General features: G+C 32.9%; 1 protein-coding gene and 1 long non-coding RNA gene across 11 annotated transcripts in view; one reads left to right on the top strand and one right to left on the bottom strand.

Annotated features, from left to right (window-relative positions):
- FAM184A (family with sequence similarity 184 member A) overlaps nucleotides 1-14670 on the top strand; it is a 106560-nt gene that overhangs the window by 71036 nt on the left and 20854 nt on the right. For 8 of the 10 annotated variants that reach the window (XR_012033756.1, XR_012033769.1, XM_072831910.1 and 5 more), the window contains 2 exons: nucleotides 5918-5959; nucleotides 12031-12243. Coding sequence is in view for 8 of the 10 variants with exons in the window: in XM_072831910.1 (XP_072688011.1) it covers nucleotides 5918-5959; nucleotides 12031-12243 (255 nt within the window). In the remaining 2 variants the exon portion in view is untranslated. The remainder of the gene's footprint in view (nucleotides 1-5917; nucleotides 5960-12030; nucleotides 12244-14670) is intronic. The other 2 variants (XM_072831902.1, XM_072831886.1) reach the window with 1 other exon arrangement.
- LOC140636602 (uncharacterized) overlaps nucleotides 11328-14670 on the bottom strand; it is a 66722-nt gene continuing 63379 nt past the window's right edge. The window contains exon 2 of the long non-coding RNA XR_012033821.1: nucleotides 11328-12211. This is a non-coding gene — a long non-coding RNA (uncharacterized lncRNA). The remainder of the gene's footprint in view (nucleotides 12212-14670) is intronic.

Below are 14670 nucleotides of genomic sequence, written 5' to 3'. Positions count from 1 at the left end.
ATTAAAACCTTTTTAGATTATACACATGGCTCTCAGTGACAATTCTATTAGCAGTGGTCTGCACTATTTATTTTTTTTTTTTTTAAGATTTTATTTATTTATTCATGAGAGACACTGAGAGAGGCAGAGACCCAGGCAGAGGGAGAAGCAGGCTCCATGCAGGGAGCCTGATGTGGGACTTGATTCCCCGTCTCCAGGATCATGCCCTGGGCCAAAGGCAAGTGCTAAACTGCTGAGCCCTGCAGGGATCTCCTGGTTTACACTATTTAGATCACAAAAATTTTGAGTAAGTTTGGCTCAGTGCTGATTCTGCTAGCTGCATTTCTTAACTCTAAAGTTTCATGCTAGGAAGGAATTCTCTTTAGAAATTGCATTTCTGCCTACTGGAAAAAGATGGTATTTTCATCAGTTTTTATGTTGATTTTAAAAGAATAACAATAATACCTTGTAATGGAAGAATAGATACAAATGGGTTCTGAGGTAGAGATTAGAAAGGGAGCTGGAATCATCTCTTCCCAGCTAACACAAAGACTTTGACCGAGCCCTGAGCAATGATCAGTGAAGCTGACCCTGAGTTTTCTTATTAGGAGAGCAGGAAACCATGTAGAACAAACATCATAGATCCAGCCTGAGCCCTGGAAAAAGAGATGATTGGAATAAGGAAAAAGGAAGTCAAAGGGAAGAGCAGTGGAAAGAGTGAAGGGAAAAAAAATACGGAGAAAGAGAAGCCAGCTAGAACAAAGAGTGGGAATAGCAGGTTACGACGCTAGAAAATGTGGAATGGAATTAAAGTCTACCAAAAATCAGTCAACATCCATTATTCTTTATACTTCAGTTCCTGGATTCAAAGTTAATATGCAGTATTTTCCTTAGGAAATATGAAGCTTGTTTTTAAACTCTCTTCAGTCAAAAAAATTAATGATCTTATTGTACTTTAACTGTAGTATGTCCTCTTTTATCAGATTTAGTGTTGTTAGTGTTCTTCCTCTTGAGATTTTTTTCTTCCAAGATTAATGATTCTAAATTGTTTTTTCAATTAATTTGCAAATCTAAAAGTGTTTAATTTTCTTTTCCCTACCCAAACCTCCTTCTTTAGAATAAGTTAATCCAGTTGTTAAATTGGTAGCTTTAGGAGAAAAGAGTGAAGAGATGGAACAATGATATCTACAGCTGGCTTTAAAAAGAGATGCTAAAATACTGGGGCGTTCTTAATGTGTACTAAGCATGTATCTATTCTGCAAAATACTATAGTAAGACCTGTGATGAAATGCAGTTTGTGCCTTCAGAGGTGGTAGGACCAGAACACACCTGAAAAACTACTTAAAAACATTTAGACAGCATTGTAGTAACAAATCAACTTAATATATTCCTATTTCATATGACAAATACTAAAAAAGCATTTTGGATCTTAAGTTCATTGGGTATATGATTATAAAGTTATTTTAGATAATCTCTGAGAAAAGTGTAAGAATTATTTAAAGTGATAGCTTGTCTTCATCTTAATTTCATTTATTATATGCCTGTTATTACACTTTAGTTTAAATGTTGAACAATTATTCATGAGTTTTTCTTCTGCTTTTGCTTCAGAAGAATTATTAAAGCTGTGATTTTTACTTTCTAAAACTTAAGTTTCTCTCAGTCACTTTTCTGTAGATATAGTAAAACTTGAAATTAATATTAGGGAAAGTACATAATTTGCTTTAAGAAATTACCATATTGTATACTAAATATTGAATTTTAGAACATTTTATTAGGCTTTAACATATTTCACTTGAATTTCAGTGTAAGATTAGTGTACATGTTATTTCAAGGAAGTTAAAAATTTGATAAATGACATTTCTTGTGTTAGTAAAGAGAATTTTATTCTGTCTTTTGACATTTGTCAAAAATTTAGTGCTTTTGATACACCATGTAGTGCGCTAGACTCATAATGGAATCATAATGATCTCTGCTTTCCTAGTGCTTATCATCTAGAAAGGAAGGCAAATAGAAATAACAGTTTAACACATTAACTCCTTACAACTGAGGTACATACACAGCATGTGTACCCTGGGGACCTAACATAGTCTGGGAACTTGGGGAAGGTTTATTGAACTGTGGGATCCTTTACTTAGGATCTGAGAGAGAAGCAGGAGTCAGGCCAAGAGGAGAAGGAAAACAACATTCTGAGCAGAATGGGGATGTATGTGCAAAGGCCCTCAGGCAGCCCCCAAATACCTTTGCTCTGGAGAAAAGAGAATCAGAAGGCTGGGGAGGAGGCAGCATTGGATCACTTGGGGTTTTGTTGAGACTTTGTCTAAAGAACAATGAGGAACTGTTGAGAGATTTTAATCAGGAGTGTGAAATATTCATACTCAACTTCAAAACTCTGGCTGCAGTATGGAGAATAGACTACAGTGGGACAAGTTAGGTGCCATTCAATGAATATTTTTCCCTCTTGGCAGTTTTTCTTTGTTCTGATTAATATTTTCTGGACAAATATTTAGTATGCTCATTAGTTCATTTCTCTTAGAGGATATATTTTTAAATCTTAGAATCTGTTGACCTTGTCAACAGGATTTTTGCATGATACTAGTAGATGTAGTTTTTTCTAAATAACTTTATTCTTTTTAACTGAAATTTCTCTTTACTGCTCTTTTTATGGGGGAGAGGAAAAGTAAGGTAGGGAGTAGCAAAAACTAAATAAGAGTTCATATCATTCATTTAGTCTTAAATAAGCATTTATTGACCTATTTACTTTTTGCCACATACTGTTAGGCACTTTGGATACAACTAAGAATAAGACCTGGTCTTTGTCCTCCAAAAGCTGGTAGTTCAGTGGATTTCAATGTTTATATATTAATATGTTTGCAAATTGCAAACGTGTAAAATCTTGTGCTATTTTCTAAATGAATAAACTGATATTTAGAACAATGGGATGACTCCTAAGAGCATATTTTCTTACAAAGTTCTAGATTTCTAATTGCATGCAGCAACTTTTTAAATTATTTTCAGTTTTCTTTCTCACTTATGTCAATGTCTGATTATATTCATCCTTCAAGAAAAGAAATCCTGAAACACATTCAGTAAGTCTTCTATGTTGAGGTGCTATCAATTGAAGAGGATGTCCTGAAGCCCTTTGCACTTATCTCAAAAATTAATAAGAAGCTTAAGATGTTTTAAAACAAATTGATTATTATAGAGGGCATCAGTTTTTATTAACATGGATCTTGCTTATATAGAAAGCTTAACCAAATAATATTTTTGCATACGGATTTTTAGTTCAGTATTCTTTCACGCAGACACTTAACTTGAGGGATCTCATCTAGTGTTGTGGCATAAATACCATCTCTATGTCAGTGACTTCCAAAGTTAAATCTCTAGCCTTGACTTCTTCACCTGAACTCAAAATCACTTGGTTGGCTAATAGGCATCTCAAATTTCACATGTTTGATTCAGAAATATTGATTGCCTATCACCATCCCCTAACCCATCATCTTCACTTCTTGGCACTGCTTGTTGCTCAAAACAAAAACTAAAGGTCATCTTTGATTTCTTTTTTCCCTTATCTCCTGTAACCTGTCAATCCTATTTATTCCACCTCCAAAACACCCCAGCTCCAAGTGTTTCCATCTCCCCTAGTAAACACTAGGCCAAGCCACCACTGTAATAGCCTCCTATCCAGTCTCCCCAGTTTCACTTTTCTTCATAGCACTCAAAGTAACCTTTTATGATGTAACTGATCTTGCCATTCCCCTCCCAAAGATTCTTTCAAGGTATTTCATTGAATTAAGACTCTTTGTTTTTATTGTCCTAGGCCTTAAGCCATCTGGCCCCTGCAAAAATCACGCATCTCATGTCATTGTCACAAACTTACTTTCCCCCCAGCACATATACACACATGCACACCTAGTCGCTCCCAGCTCACTTCCACCTCAAGGTCTTTGTGCTAGCTAATTCATGTGCCTGGACACCCTTTCCCCCATTTAGTGGCTGGCTTTTTCATTGATTTTCCAAGTTGAAGCGTCACTTCTTTCAAAAGATCTTTCCTAACAGTCAACCCAGTATCACTTACAGTCATTTGCTATCACAGCGGGTTTTTTTAATCATAGTTTTTATCATCAACTATTTCTTTGATTTTTTGTATATTTGTTTTATTGTCATATTCAACTTTCTATTCACTCTATACTTAAGATATTCCTGGAATTTAATAGTACTCCAATAAAGAATTTAATGAAAAAATAAATCTTACTTCATTTATGTATTAACCAATAAGGGTATTGTGACCCAGTAGCATTAGTGCATGTCCCCATTGCCACAGCCAGGTCTGTGATATGAGTCGCCCCAAGGCTCTGCTCAAGGACCATGCCTTTGGTTTAGCTATTTCCATGGCTTGTACCAGTGTGTTGCCAGACACAGTGCCCCTGTGAGTTTAGATTCCAAGTGTTCTAGAATACTTCTGTTGTATAAAATCTAAAATCTAGAATTCCTAAGGGATACCTGACATGCCACTTTACAATCTATCATATTAGCCTACTTTATCAGTTAGCTCAGGAATCCTCAATAACATACATATTTATGTCTGGTAATACTTAAAGAGTGAAAATAATATCTATTTCATAAGTAAATGCCATAAATTTTAAATTAACGTCTAGTACTAGGACAACAGTTCTGAGAAATGCAAAGAGATAATACAAAAAAACACAACTGAAAATTCCTCAGCTTTTCATAAATTTTGTGAAGTCTGGAGAAGTATCTTATTAGTATATAAAGAATAAGTATGAGAAAGCATAAAGAAAAAGTAAGTAAAATTAATATAACTAATATATAAAAGAAAAAGTGTGTATGTCTATACAAATTGTATATTATGTATTATATATATAATTCTATGTATTATATATTTATGAGAAACTTTAAATTGAGTAGTTATGGAAAAACCAAATAGAAATTAATCTTTTTTCTCAACTTTCTTTCATAACACTAGTATACTATATTCTAAATTATATTAAATTATTAGAAAAAAAATGATTTACCAGATGAAAAACAAGTTTTAGTTTATGACATACCAAGGAATAATAATATGAAAAAAAGAATTCTTTTTTGTCTGAAAATGTGATAAATGTCCAAGTGAAAACTATTTCACAAGAACTTTTCTACTTAAATTACTAATATAAATTTAAATACTCTTTTATATTTTTGGAAAGCAGAAAAAAATGAGGCAATTGAAAATGAAGTCACATTTCCCCCCATATTTGGGGAAAGAGAGGGTATATATAGATTTTTCCAATTGTTTTATATCACTCTCAAAATTGCAATGAACTTTTGAAAAATAAACCTAGACCATAAATAATTTGCTAAATATATCCTAGAAAAAAGAATCGAAAAGATATAAAGGCATTTCTTTCTTCTTTCCCCCAAGTATAAAATCAGATTATTATTAAATGTTTATATTTTAATGATTAACTCATATTTATTTTTGGCCCCCAAATTATGCAGTTAGTGTTTCAGTTCTCATCTGCTCATTTCTCTTGAGAAATCTGTCATGAGCATACCATACCAGTAGTGAGTATAATGCTTTTTTGACACATTATATTTTAGATTTCTAAGAGGAACTTAGAACAGTAATATTTCTTTTAGGTCCTTCAATAACCATTATCTTTTCAACTGAACTCTGATATATGTAATGGCCTTCAATATTTTGCATAGGTAAGTCTGCCATCCCACAGGCATCAGATACTGTTTTAAGGGACTACAGAAAATTTAGATTGTGTCTTAAATTTTTTTTGTCTAATTCCTTTCTCAGAACTGTTTTCGATTTATTTTTTCTTGAGCATATTATAATTAATGTCCTGTGTTTTACTCTCCCTTTTAGATCCCTTTCTTTCACTTAGTTGATTTCTGAATGTTTCCCTTTATTCCTTTGATCTTTTCTTCCTAGCGGCACTCTCTGGGTGAAGCTTTGCATAAATCTATCAACAATGTAAGTGAGCGGCACTTACAGTTTGTACACAGGGGCATGTTGCACTTTTGATTTTGCGTAAATATTATCACTGCTTTAAAGTTTTAACTTATGATATAAAAAATACACTTCAGCATTCACTAACTTATGTTTTTGTATATGGGTAACAAAAGCTTCTAACTTTCAGCCATTCATTTGTGTATGTGCATACATCTACCACATTGTATTAATGGGCATATTTTTGTTATATAAAGTCAAGCAAGATTTTACCTCTCAAACATAAAATTTATTATTTAAATGCTTACTTTGAAAAATATTTTTGAAAACTATTAACTATTTGACTGTCGTAACAATGGATAAATGTAAATATGTTTTCTTTGGTTAAACTAGTTTATTTTGTGAGAAAGTAGTATCAATAAACAAGTAATAGTTGTGAAGGTTCATGAGATTCAGAACATATCTTACATTTTGATGTTGTAATTATTAAAAGACCAGTGAAATGAAGTAAATCCCTTTTCTAAGAACTGGCAAAGCTATTGTTCTTACTAACATATACAGAAATTAAGCCTCAAAGTAATATTCCAATGTAAACACTCATTTAAAAATTTTTCATATGTAATATGAAGATTAAAAAATATATATATATTTTTTTTTACCATACCCAACATTGTTCTTTAAAATAACAGAACTCGGGATCCCTGGGTGGCACAGCGGTTTGGCACCTGCCTTTGGCCCAGGGCGCGACCCTGGAGTCCTGGGATCGAATCCCACGTTGGGCTCCCGGTGAATGGAGCCTGCTTCTCCCTCTGCCTGTGTCTCTGCCTCTCTCTCTCTCTCTATCATAAATAAATTTTTTAAAAAATTAAAAAAAAATAACAGAACTGAACATCTTTGGATATTTTTCTTGATATCCTAGGGCAGAGGTCTGCAGACATTTTCTGTAAAAGGCCAGATGGTAATAAATACTTTTGGCCTTGTGAGCCGTGCAGTTTCTCTGGCAATTGTTGGAGTTTGCTGTTGTATAATGAAAGTGCCATAGACAATATGTGAATGAATCTGTGTAGTTATATGCCAATAAGAATTATTTTACAACAACAGGCTGCAGTTTGCCAACTCCTGTCTTAGGAGAATCAAAGTTTGAGATGTTCTGTGAAATTTTGATACTTCTGGAGTAAAACTATTTCCTCATACCTCTCTAAATTCTTTTTACTATGCAAGAAAAGAACATTTTATCTATTTTTAATATTAAACTTTGCTTTCTATATAAAAAATAATTAGGGCACCCCCGGTGGCGCAGCGGCGCCTGCAGCCCAGGGCGTGATCCTGGGGATCCTGGATTGAGTCCCACATCGGGCTCTCTGCATGGTGCCTGCTTCTCCCTCTGCCTGTGTCTCTGCCTCTCTCTCAATCTCTGCGTCTCTATGAATAAATAAATAAAATCTTAAATAAAAATAAAAAAATAAAATAAATAATTAGAAATACACGAATAAAGAGATGCCTGGCTGGCTCAGTAAGTAGAGCATGCAACTCTTGAGGTTGTGAGTTTGAGCCCCACATTAGGTGGAGAGATTACTTAAAAACATGAATACATTTAACACCATTTAAAAATATATTTAAGAATAAGCAACAAAGATATTCCAATGTTGGTGAAATAAGGCTACATTTAGAAATTCACATATAGTAAGAATTTGGGCATGATCACTATATTAAACCAGACTTTTTGACCTATGTACTAATTGGGATAGGAGTAAGAACCCAAATAAGGTAAGATTATTATCAGAATTAATTGTACTTCAGAATACATGTGACAACATAGTCACCTTTTCTTAAATAATTATAAATTAAAAAAACAACTTTAAATTGAAGTTAAATCATTAATAACTAATGGGAATGCCTTGATTCCTCTCTTATGAAAAAACTAAAAGGGGTTGGTGACACGATAAAATCCTCATTAATTAAGGAGATTAATTTTCCTTTTGTAACATCATAGTCATGAGGATCAGCTCTTCTGTCACCAGAATAACAAAATAACCCTGTCAGTGGTGTTGAGCAGAGTGAGCATCTACCCACTCCCTCCACACATTCTTTCCCAGCCTTCCATGCAAGAAATTTTCAGCTATATATTGCTTTGTTCTAAAATACAAGTGGTTATTGATAGCTTTGCCCTTTATAAAAGCTTTCTAATTTTTTTCAACGAAGAATGAGAGGGTGATTGAAAATATATTCCAGAAATATCTTAAGAACATTAAGTAGGTATTGTTGGTGATTCTTAATAAATTCAGTTTAGAGGTTTTCTTAGAAAAATACCAAGAAATTATGAACAATTCAGAATTTTCTCAGAATGGTCATAATTTCCCTAAGCTTAAATTGACGTTCTTAGCTCAACTCTTCAAAAATAGCAAATTAGTGGTTAAAGGGGGGGAGGGGGAATTAAAATATTCAAGGACCTTCAAACATTTTATATGAACATTTGTATAAGTTGTTGACATAGTAATAAATTATCCTTACTGTCCTCTAAGCCTGTATTAGCTGTTTTTAATGTTGCTTTATATATTTGAAAGTATTGAACTGAATTATCATATGGTTTAGACTAAGAATTTGTGTTGACCTTTCCTATCAAAATTGATAAGTATTTTGGCTTAACATAACTCCACGTCCCATGGTAACATCCTATTGTATCCAGTACCTCAAATTTGACTCATTTTCTATTTTGAGGGTGTTTTTTCATGCAGTACTGTGATGGCACAGAATCTTTGTGAAACTGCCCCGTAGGAAATTGGTGAAGCTTTCCTTTCTCCAGAAAAATGTATCCATATGTTTTTAATTTTAATTTCTGTCTTTCTGAAAATTTTACACTGTATTTTCAAAAAGACATCAGTGTTTTAAGTGGTAGAGATCAAAGGGTGGCATTTACTATTGCCCTTTAAAATTGTTTACAAAGTATCTTGTACCTACTGATCAGGAGACTATATTATATGACTCATATCCAACACATTTGATAAGATTTTTTTTTAATGAAGATAAATTTGTTTTTGAAATAAGGATTCATCTGATTTATTATTTGAAACCAACAAAATAAAAAGCATTAAAATTTAAAATTATAGAACGCCTGGGTGGCTCAGTGGTTGAGCATCTTCTTTGGCTCAGGTCATGATCCCATGGTCTCAGGATTGAGTCCCACATCAGGCTCCCTGCATGGAGCCTGCTTCTCCCTCTGCCTCTGTCTCTGCCTCTTTCTCTGTGTCTCTCATTAGTAAATAAATAAAATCTTTTAAAAAATTTTAAATTAAAACAGATATATAGAAACTAATATACTACATACTTTGAACATATAATTTGAACAACCATTTTCACTCATTTATTCAAATACCTTTCTATAATTCTGTAATAAAAGTACTGATCAAGATTGCCCAAACTATTTGACACAAAGTCTATCTTTGTTCTCTTTTATTTTGAATTAGTGAAATTTTATATTAATATGTATTTTCATATCCATAAAGTATACTAAAGTCAGCTGTTTAAATTATAGCTATAAAACATTAGTTCATTTTACATTGCTTTGCTCATTATTTGTTTTAAAGTGTCATGTAATTTTCATGTTGAATGATGCAGTGCTACTAATTTATTTATAAAACGAACAAAATAAGTTTTGATGTTGCATTGCATGATAAAGGCTTTCTGCATATAGTTCATGTTATGTTCTTGAGCATGAATCCAGATATTTTAGATAGCTTTAATATTAATTTGGTGTGCTTTCAAAGTTACTAATACAGAATATCTAAACTAAGTATATGTGAACACTACATTGCATGATAATGTCTTTTTGCATATACTTTATATTTTATCCAGTATAGTTACAAAGATTAATCTTATATCCTAAAAAGAAAAATAATACTTTGGAATTCTTTCAAGGTAAAGTATACTAAGTGTAAAATATTAAGTAAAATATTTAACTTAAGTGCATTTTATTTAAGCTAGAGAGGTTTGAAAGTGTGCTTAGATTTTAAATATCTATTATATTACTATGGTACCTCATTTTCAATATTACCTTTCTATGTAAATTTCATCCTTAAATAGTTAAAAAGTGTGAGTCAGTTGTAGTCAAATTAACATGTAAAAGAGCTCTTTCTGATGCAGTCAGTTTCTGAAGTGGGTATTGCAGAAAATGAGCTACATTGCTATAAACTGGTTGGCTTCTTACTAAACTAAGTGCACGCTTAACTGGGAGTACTGGACCCAGGGCTACTATTAGTGCATGTGGTACCTGTGTGCAAATTGGAAAAACGTGGCCCGTTTGAGTTGATGCAGATGCCTATCAAGGTAGACACTTTAGTGAGCAGTTTGTTCACTGAATGGATTTTAGTCCTTACTTGGCCAGAGGCCAATTAATAGTTTTAACAATATCAATCATTATAATACCAATCATATCCTATATGTAGCATAGTCTTTTCCTAACGTTCCTGTATATGTTCTAACAAGTTGTCACTAGAGACAAGGCAGTCATGTGGGTCCCCACACTGGGTCCCCATCAAGGGTTGAACTTGGGAAGAGAGTGGGTAGGCAGGTACCTTTTCTATTTCAAGGACAACTAACTGGGAAGAAAATGACCCTACCAATTACACATTAGTGTTCACAAACACATTTTTGTTGCCTTTTACCCTTTTATGATTTACTTTTTCTTTTAGGTTATCTTCAATATTCATTTCATCCTGATTTTCTTTGCATAAAATGTTGAGAAGTCACACAGTATAATTTGTTGTTGCAGCATTTCCCTATTTTCTCTTATTTTCTGCATCTCTGGGGATTCTCCACCCATTTTCTTTCCCAAGCCCCTTCTCCTTTGTGAAACATCTGAGGCATCCTATATCCTTCCATCAATCAAAAGAAAATCTTTTCCATTTGCAAAAAACTCACAGTTTCCTCTCTCCCTCAGCCTTCTTGGCCACAGAGATGGTTTTTACTTGTATATAAAGACATATAGCATCTTATTATCTAATTATGGAACACATTTGACAACTTTTATCTGATTCTCCTATGTTCCTCTTAGCTTCAGACTTCTATTAGAATATGGTTGTTTAGTTCCAAGTTAGTTTCCTGTTTATGAGAAAACAGAGATTAAATGGTTATATGAAATGTATATGTGAACATATATATACTTACACATGTGTTTTGTGCTTTTATTCTTTATAAGGGACTTCATTTTAAGTATTTTAAAACACCCAGAAGCAATGCAGACATATTAATGGTGATGTCTGTGTGCAAAAGGAGTAATAAATCAGTTCTGCATATTTAAAGAAGAGTACCTGTCATTGTGAGGATATAAGCTGTGGGATGTTTGTGGCTTTTAAAAAAGCTTGAAGGTTTGCAAATCCTTTGAATTAAGTCAAGATTCCAAAGTGAAAATCCTTTTTATTTACATAAGCATTCTAAATTATAAATGGATAAATCTTAAAGAGTAATTTTTAAATTCTCAAATAACCTTAAAAGTTAACATTTATTGAGCACTTACTACATGCCAGGGCTGTTGTAAGTGAACCATTTGTAGTAACACTCTTCAACTCACACAGCTTAGTGAGATATTAATATAGCAAGTGGCAGAGCTAGGATTTTAACTCAGAGCCCACATTCTTAACTACTAAACCTTACCACCTCACAAATAAGCAGTTTGACATTTTATATTGTCTCCTTGAAGTCACCATAACCTAGTAAGTGTATTAACATTAGTTGTGTTTTTATTTCATATTCTGAATTTTTATTGCAGTGTAACATAGGTGTTCACTGTATTTCCAGTTGTGGGCTACAGTGTTCTTTAGCGAATTCATAACTTAACACCCTTAAAAGAGTCTATTTTAGGATTACTAAAAATAGAATTAAAAGAGTCTATTTTAGGATAATTACTAAAAATAGAATTAAAAGTGATTATATGTAATTATTAAATATCTATGATATGCTGTAAAACATTTTAAGTGGATACTTAGTGAAGGCAATTATTTTACTATAGTTAATATCTTTGAAATGCTTTTTTCCTTAGATGGCCATTTGTGAAATATGCCTTGTATTTATTCTTCATTTTGTACCATTCTGTGGCATAGATTTCCTTGCTGAAACAGAATCTGGAGATGCAGCTTTCCCAGTCTCAGACTTCTTTGCAGCAGCTGCAAGCCCAATTTACACAAGAACGACAACGACTTACACAAGAGCTTGAAGAATTAGAGGAGCAACATCAACAGAGACATAAATCTTTAAAAGAAGCACACGTCCTTGCATTTCAAACTATGGAAGAAGAAAAGGAAAAGGAACAAAGAGTAAGTTTAATGTGATACATGTTCAAAGGTAATCCAACAGCCTAATAATTATTAGCCTTCAAATTCTTAAGAATTCATTTTTTGCCTCCAAGCTATGTATTGCTTTATTTCATTGTGTTTTCTAGAACTTGACTTCTGAGGGTCAGAGTGATTAAACATACACACCAGTTACGCTGAATAAGGCTGACATTTTATTTGTTTCCCAACATAATTCCAAGTTCATTATGAGACTAATACACCATCTGGTTTATCATATGGTTAACAGTGGTTAAATAAATTTAGCATAGTCCTGAGCTGTAACCACTATAATCACTTAGTACTATTCTGGACTTTTATTAATAATCTCTCATCAGATTTTTAATTTTTCTCTTTCAGGCTGGATCTACAAAAGACATATTTATCCAAGGAATTTATATTTTTTTATCCCACATTTTTTCCTTACATTCCCCCCCCCTTTTTTTAATATTTTATTTATTCATGAAAGACACAGAGTTAGAGACAACAGGCAACCCATAGGGAGCCTGTATAGGACTCGATCCCAGGACCCTGGGATCACGACCTGAGCCAAAGGCAGATGCTCAACCACTGAGCCACCCAGGTGCCCCACTTTTCCCCCCTTATATATAAAATTTACAATGAAATGAAATTTAGAAACATTTTAAAAATAGTACCTTTCCCTATATACAGCCCCAAAGGCTATGTGAAAAGTAGTGAAACAGACAAGTCATTCAGGAGAGATTTAAATCAAATAGATACATTATTGGGTTAATCAAATTGTATGCCAGAATCTTCCCATATCCCTTACTTTTTTCTCTGTGAAAACACTAGTTTGACATAGTCTTAGTGTGATTATTTTGGTTCAGATTATTTCTTTACACTGTATTTTTCAGCTTCTTCTAAGGATCTTATAATTAAGGTAAAGATTCAATAGAAAAACAAAGTTTTACTAACAATAATTTTCACTATACATAGTTATTACCGATATAGCTTGCTTTTAATCCTTTATTTGGTGCAGACAACTATTTTAAGAAGTGGTATGCTATAAAAAATTATTAAAACAAAAAAGTCATATTCCTTTAAAAATAACTGCCTATACAGTAAGTTGTGATCTTTTGATCTTGTCTAGAAAGATAAGGAAGTTTCTTTGGTTAAAAATTAGGCCTTATTTCCACTATCCCTGATTATTATAAATGCAAAAACTGTTAAAATATTAACAAACCAAACTTAACAATACATTGAAAAAAATCTGTACACCATGATCACATGGGATTTATTCCAGGGATACAAGGATGGTTCAAGACCTGCAAGTCAGTGTAGTTACTACGTTAATAAATGAAGGGTAAAAAAAAAAAAAATCACATGATCATCTCAATAGATGTAGGAAAAGCATTTGACAAAATTCAACATTCATGATAGAAAGTCTCAAAAGAGTAGGTATAAAAAGAATCTGCTTCAATGTATTAAAGCCCACATATGACAAACCCACAGCTAACATCATACTTAACAATGAAAAGCTAAAAGCTTTTCCTCTAAGACCAAGACAAGGAAGCCCATTCTTGCCACTTTTATTCAACATAGCCACAGCAATCAGACAAGAAAAATAAAGAAATGGCATCCAAATTGATAAGGAAGAAGTAAAGCTATCACTATTTGCAGATGACATGATACCTTATACAGAAAACCCATCACATCAGTAAGAGAAAAGATAAGAACCATATGATCATATCAAGAGATGTAGGAAAAGCATTTGACAAAATATAAAACTGATTCCCAATAAAAACCTTCAACAAAAAGTTGGTTTAGAAGAAACCCACCTCAACATAATAAAGGCTACATATGAAAAACCCACAGCTAACACCCAAAATGGGGAAAAACAAAGCCTGTACTCTAAGGCCAGGAACAAGACAAGGATATCTGCTCTCACCACTTTTATAGTATAGTACTGGAAGTCCTAGCCACAGCAGTCAGACAACAATAAGAAATAATAGGGATCCAAATTGAGAAGGAAGAAGTAAAACTTTTACTATTTGCAGATGATATGATATGGTGTATATATGAGAATACTGTATAGTGAAAACCTGAATGACCACCAAAAAAACTGCTAGCATTGATAAATGAATTTAGTAAAATCATAGGATACAGAATTAATGTGGAGAAATCCGTTGCATTTCTATACACTAATGAGATAGCAGAAAATGAAAGTAAGAAAACAATACTATTTATAATTGTAGCAAAAGTAATAAGGAATAAACCTAACTGAAGACATGAGAGACCTAGTCTCTGAAAACTTAAAACACTGATGAAAAAAACGAAAGATGACACAGAGAAATGGAAAGACATTCCAAATGCTCCTGGATTGTAAGAACAAATGTTAAAATATCTATACTGTCCAAAGCAATCTGCACATCTAATGCAATCCCTATCAAA

This window comes from Canis lupus, chromosome 1, assembly GCF_048164855.1.
Source record: "Canis lupus baileyi chromosome 1, mCanLup2.hap1, whole genome shotgun sequence".
Classification (NCBI taxonomy): Eukaryota; Metazoa; Chordata; class Mammalia; order Carnivora; family Canidae; genus Canis; species Canis lupus.
The sequence above is the reverse complement of the archived record's forward strand: the minus strand, read 5'-3'. Positions and strand labels throughout refer to the sequence as shown.